The following is a 6,862-nucleotide window of genomic DNA, read 5'->3' on the forward strand; positions in this document are numbered from 1 at the left end:
GGTGGATACTTTTCAATATAATGGCCAGGCAGCGTGTTCATCATTATTTAAATAAACTTTGGAAGTGCTGTTTTTCAAGAGATTGTGTATCTGTGGACCAATGAACACTCCTACCTAATCTCATGTGTGAGAGACCCAGCTTTGTGTGCATAAGAGTTTGTCGGTTATGTCCTTTTGCTTGTAGTCGACACCCCTAGCATGGCCATCCCACTCATATAAAGCAACAGGGTCCTAGGTTCAGTGGAAGCAAATAGTGGTTTGGATCCCACTTTAAACTGTAAGTCCAGTCTCTATTAACCTATCTGTGCATAAAGTGGACATAAAACAAAAACTCAAATTCAAATATGTAAAGGGCCTTGTAATCAAGTGGTCCTGGGTTTCATACCCAGTGGAGGCACATTGCACAGTGGTTCGGATCCTACCTTGAACTGTAGGTCCAGTCCGATTAGCCTATCTGCGCATAAAGTGGACATAAAACAACAATCAATTCACTTCAAGCATGTAAAACAACATATGTTTCAGTCCAATGACTCAAATCGCTACAAATTAACCATTCATGTTAGTCTTAGTTTATGCTGCCAAGACTATGTTTTACAGTCATATAACTTTCTTTAGCTTGGATTGCATATGCAACTGGAATGGAATGCAACTTGTTTCCATCATGTAAAATTACAGCTTTTAGACCTGTCTTGTAAGGCATCTTGTTTGTACTCGTAGTTCAGTGACTGCATCAAACCTTCAGCCTTTGTGTAGAATGTCATCTTCAGTGCCATAAAATACTTTTAAGATTTTTTGATGCACCCAAAAAGTAGACATTTGTGTTGTATCAGTCAGAAGGTTCCATTGCAATCGTGAAGCTACGAATTAGTTCAGTTTTACACGTTGACTGTTTCAGTTCCCTTATAAGATCACCGAGTTCACATTGAGTGATTCTGTGTATTCAGCAAGGAAACATTTGAATGATATGTAGGATCGTCGGAAGTGCAAGGATGATGTGTATCTTCATTGGTTTCACACTGTTCACTATCACTGCTTGTGGTAACTTTAGCTGGAGGACTGCAATATTCTCCATGGGGCACTGGTCACATGGCAGATGATACCGGGTGTTTCATAAATAATTGAGGGTTTACAAAAATTTATTGCAAGTGAAGTATTAATGAATCCAGTCCAGAACGAACGAACGATGAACTAAAATAGTTTTTTTGTACACCTACAAATGCTCAATGTGTGCACTAGAATGCTGCAATGAGCGTTTTTTGCTCGACCGGCATGTAGTTCGCACGGACGATGCTAGATAGCGTTAGGAACTGACAGCTCTTCGATCACCATGATGTCAGGAGCGAATTTCGCTCGAACAGGTAAAACGATCCGTGTATGCTCGAAACCTAGTAGTTCACGTGTAACGGTAATTTTTCTGTAGTATTGGCCCAACATGGATCGTAAAGTGAAAGATGCAGTGTAATTGAAACTGAAGTGAACATAGTCATAATTTTCATGTTAAAATGTAATTTAGTCCATCTTTACAACATATAGATAGCAATGTATGAAAATGAATAGATGATTATGGGCTGATGGATGGATTTTTACTCATATATTTGTACGTTTATTGTCCCATTAAAAAGATATTTGATATTCTATATATTTGAGCGAATTATGCTCGAGCGTGGGAGATTCGATCGAGTATTTTCGAGCGAAAGTGTTCACCATGGGTAACGCGGCGGCACACATTGACATGATAGTCTAGTTCTTGCCACACTTTCATCAACATGGGCCTTCGATAGTGTCTATCGCTGGGATGATATGCTCCCTTAGGGCTGTGATATCACGTGGCATGGGTGAGACGAATACCCTGTCTTTGATGAAACCCCACAAAAAGGAGTCACCGCAGTGTAAGGTCCGGTGATCTTGGGGACCAAAACTTCGCACAAAACACTGTGAGTGGTGTGGGTGATTTGAGTGTCACCTAGCGGCAGGGATATGAATTCTCAGCTTAACAAAACATACACGTACAAACTTTTTGCATTCCTCGATCGTTGTATTGATACACTCACCATTGAGAAAACCCCACATTTGCCTCATGATGTTGAAGCAGAAAAAGAAAGAATGACACTTCATAATCCCAGGATATTAAAATTACAAGAAATTTATGACAGTTGACATTTCGTGTTGTTCATTTAAAAACTCATTCATATTTAGTTGAAATAAAGATATTTTTATTTACATTGATTTTCTTGTGAACTAATTTTTCGTGAAATCACATGTGGGAATATTCTAAAGATGGTAAAAGGTAAAGGTAAAGTGCTCCCCTGTGTTTAGCACAATGCCATGAAGGCGTATAGGTGGTGTGGGGGTAACGCCCCACACTTTCTTGATCCGGTAGTGAGTGGGGGTGATGTGATCAGCATCCCACCTTTACCCCCCAGGGTTTCCCCCAGGTACCCATGTTATTCGACGCTGGGTGGGTGCCGGGGCCGCTTCCATCGTTAGAAATGTTCCCGGATTTGAACCGGCTGTAGAAATGTTCCCGGATTTGAACCGGCCGGGGATCGAACCCGGGACCTTTAGCATGGTAGTCAGATGCGTTACCGACAGCCACCGCGGCCACATTCTAAAGATGTAATATGAAATTTAGAAAATGAGGCTTACATTAATTCAAATTGCAGTACAAAATGCAAAATGAAAGTGTAATAAATTATGCCTGAACAAAATTCATTTCAATATTTTTCTCTCCTTCAGGTGCCAGTATGTATTTTCAAATTGTTACAGATTGAAAGATTTTTTTAAAAACATTATTTTAAGTCTAGACCAGTTCTTATAAAAGACTCAAGTTTTCAGATTAATTGAATTTAAACAAAAAATTCTCATCTTTGTAACTCTATCAGGAACGGAGACAAGTGTCATAAAATGAGCAGAATTTATATTGGTATTGTTTGTATTGTAAGAATTTTCAGACTTTTGAAAGACGAGAGATGTAAGAAAGTGTGCAAGGAATTTTGGTTTAATATATTTAATGCACATTGTTTCTCCATATGTTGCATTATTTTTCTACTTGATTATCATATTTATTGAACATTTATTGCATTGTAACACTAATCTCTGTATTTCTTTGCCAAAAAAAGTTAGTGGCAATCTATGCAGCACTCTTGTAGGGGAGAGTGTCTTCCATTTTGTTCATCACCACCAAGGACATATTTAAGGGGGAAGGGGTTTCGGGCCATCCCCCGAAAGAAAAATTAAATAATGAAATAATAAAATAACTAAAATTAAATAATGAAAATATACTTGTTGTTTAATCAAGGGTTATTTATTTCAGTCGAACTAATTGGAAGGCAAGGGTTATATTGGGATCATACGACTTTGAATGACAACTCCAAAGAATATTTATGCAAGATCTGTTACTATGTACTTACAATAATATGCATAAAATATTACCAGGAACTTTACTTTTCGTCAATTGGATCTAACATACTTTTTGATATTCAATAAATATTCAATTCTTTATCTATTTGACATTAATTTCCTTGCCAGGCCATTTTTTTTTCTTTTTGCAAATTTTTCCGACCTTAGCTATACGTAAGCTACATAATGAATACTTGCTGTTACATACATAACTATCCTTAACCTATCTTTTTATATTTTCATGTAATAAAAGTATAATATTAATTAATTTAATATAGTTATAATTATTGTAATTTAAACATTATTATTATTATGAGACACTTGGTTTCCATCCCCTCCCGAAATATATTTCTAGATATGTGCCTGCTCACCACGCTTGTACTTTTTCAATGACGCATTGTAATCACTTCGTCTTTGGCACATAGTGGTTCAGATCCTACTTTAAACTGTAGGTCTAGTCTCGATTAGCCTATTTGTGCATAACAATGACTTAAAACTTAAACTCATCACCATGCACATTGGTCTTCCCTTCCTTAAAACTTCGACACCATTTCCGCATGTTCCTTTGTTCATTACATTTTCACCATAAATTTCAACAATGTACTTCCCTCATCCTCATGCAGACTTCGAGACAGAATAGTTAGTACAGTGTCTTTCGACACTAGAGCCCTGGGTTTGAATTCCAGCTTGGACATTGGTGTTTTCTGTGAGTGTCTCTTCATTAATTTCCTTATATCATCACTCATCCTCATCATCATGATTAGCCAAAAGTGACAGGAAAGTGACGCTAACAAACAAAATCCACCACCCTCACATTTTTTGTTCATAAATCCTCAGGCAACCCCTTAGAACTGGAGGGGTTGTCGATTTCATGTTCATTCTAAAGAAACAACTTTTCTTTAGTACACTCGGTGCCATTCAAATGACTGAATCTGACGAAACGCTATCATTCATGCCTGACTGCTGTGCACAATTTGTTCTTATTTTCTGAATATGCCTTACAATTAATATACAGGCTAAGACTAGAAGAAATAGACACTTTCAAAGTTTTACAAAAAGAAGAGTTTTAATAATAGGTTTTGAAGAGTACGTTCTGAAGTTTACATTGTTAAGTTACAAGTGTTCTATGTGTGACCCTTTTGTAACATGACAGGTATCAATGTGATAGTCCAGTTCTCCCAAAACACAACTTTTCCCCTTCAACAGGCAACCAGTTTCCACAAATTTCTTGCTCCAATCGTAGATGGACTGCCTTGTAGATGGTTGTTTGCTAGGGATGTGTCGAAGCCGATAGCAGATGTATGAGAATCGGCAGAAATTGGCATTGCATCGGTATCGGCATTAGCAAAAATCCGATATTTGTACCGGTACAGATTATACTACAGTTTTACCTTCTAATAAGTTTTATATTTTAACTTTGTAAGATTTATTGAAAATTAGGTTATGATTCTTCATCATTTGTAGAGTTTTTGTAATAACATTATTGCAAACTCTCATTTAGAGGATCAACCTACCTCAAAATCAGAAATAAAACAGTACACTGCTGAACCAACTATTTCACATGACCAGGATCTGCTGTTGTATTGGAAATTCAAAAGTGAGTATCCAATCCTGAAGCAAGTGGTAAGAAAATACTTAGTTCATACCTGCTGCATCAGTATTCAGTGTTGCTGAACAGATTTGCAATAAGAGAATAAGTAGGTTACTTCCAGAAGTGCTTCAAAAACTTGTGTTTCTGAAGTTGAATCTGCTGCATTAAATTTACAACATTAAGATCAGGAATTCATTTTGCATTTCAAAGAACTGCGTGTATACTAATGTTAAATATCTTGAATCTACGTTCTACTTAAAGGTTCACATAACCATTTTTTTTAGATGCAAATGTACATTTGCATCTATTGAGAATATATATGTATATTCACATGATATGTAATAGAAAGGTGCATAGCAAATTTATTTTTGTCATTCTGAAAATAACATTCTATTTCTGTTAAATAATCATATGTATCGACATCGGTTAAATATCGGCATCGGCATCGGTATTGGTTCCAAAAATTATTGGTGAGTACATCAGCATCGGTAAATTTTCAGCTTCGTCACATCCCTATTGTTTGCCATACTGTTGTTCTGAAATGACGCTGCACGATAGTAACAGAATTTGTGTTTGCAAATTCAATCACACTCAAAGCCTTCTCCACCTGGCTAGCAACCATAGTGCTCAACTTACATCAAGGGTGCTCACTTGATGCTGACGTCATGAAGACAAACGAAAAGCGGAGGTCGTAAACTTGAAGACATTCTCTATACAACAGTACTAAATGCTTTTTTATGTAACAAACAAATTTCGATTTATAAAGTGTTTAAACTGTCCATTTATTTTAGACTAACCCTATATTGTAATAATTCCTTTGCTTCTTCTTAAATGTTTAAAACAATGTGTTAATCTGACATGGTGTACTCTGTATGATACAAACATTCTTTTAGGTACCTTACAAAATGGAGAAACGAAGATCGCAGAAACCTCTTTTTCCTGATTCACAACATGGCAAAGGATCGGACTCCACCTGCATTGCAATTCCAAAGCGGTACAGAAAAATAGAAGTCAAATACTCAAGACTAGGCGTTGATGACTTTGATTTTGATCAATACAACAAAACAAGTTTCTCTGGTTTAGAAGCCACCCTTCCAAATTCATATTCCAATGGTATGCTTCAGGTATGTATATTATTTTTTCTATAGGCAAGATCCTTATTATTTGTCTTGTAGTCTACGGTTATTTCAAGCACGATAGCATGTTTTCTTGTGATGTTTCAGAAGAACACACGCTCCCTTCATCAGACATTTATTTTTAGTTTGATTAAAGATACAGTTACAACAATGGTTAAATTTTTTTTAACAAAAAAGAATCAGTTATGCAAGGAATATTGTCAATGTTACGTTGTTGTAATATAGCAACTTAACTGTGAAATAAGCAGTCTGTTTTATTATTATTTCAGATAAAAAAAATGATCACATTTTTAAAAAAAATATGAATCCCAAATATCATCAGGCAATTCAAAATCATCATTGCTTTCACAGAGTTTCTTGATGTTTTCCATTACATTAAATTTTAAAGATGGTGGCCTACTCCAGTGTGAAATAGAAAACTCCATAGTGGATTTATGTTAACATTTTCGTTATTTAATTTATTCCAGTGAACTTCTGCAATGGACAAAGCTTCCCAGACATTCAAATCTATGTTTCCTGTCACTCTTTTTAAAACCTTCTCTTTTAAATCAAATGCTTCTCCTCAATGATGTGAGCTGACAAACCTGCTCTTGGGTTTAAATTTGTAATGTTCAAATCATGTTCATGCCATCTTATTGCCATTTTCCTCTTTATTTGTCCTACATAATCCTTTGAACATGAACAACTTATATTATGTATTCCTGTGGTTTCCACATCTGGTACAGATTTTCTCATT

General features: G+C 36.0%; 1 protein-coding gene across 1 annotated transcript in view; it reads left to right on the forward strand.

Annotated features, from left to right (window-relative positions):
* PAN2 (PAN2-PAN3 deadenylation complex catalytic subunit PAN2) overlaps positions 1-6,138 on the forward strand; it is a 79,112-nt gene extending 72,974 nt beyond the window's left edge. Inside the window, exon 10 of the mRNA XM_083121310.1 lies at positions 5,884-6,138. Coding sequence (XP_082977436.1) covers positions 5,884-6,138 — 255 coding nt within the window. The remainder of the gene's footprint in view (positions 1-5,883) is intronic.
* The last annotated feature ends 724 nt before the right edge of the window (positions 6,139-6,862 follow it).

Source organism: Lepisma saccharinum, chromosome 4 (genome assembly GCF_977018435.1).
Source record: "Lepisma saccharinum chromosome 4, izLepSacc3.1, whole genome shotgun sequence".
NCBI lineage: Eukaryota > Metazoa > Arthropoda > Insecta > Zygentoma > Lepismatidae > Lepisma > Lepisma saccharinum.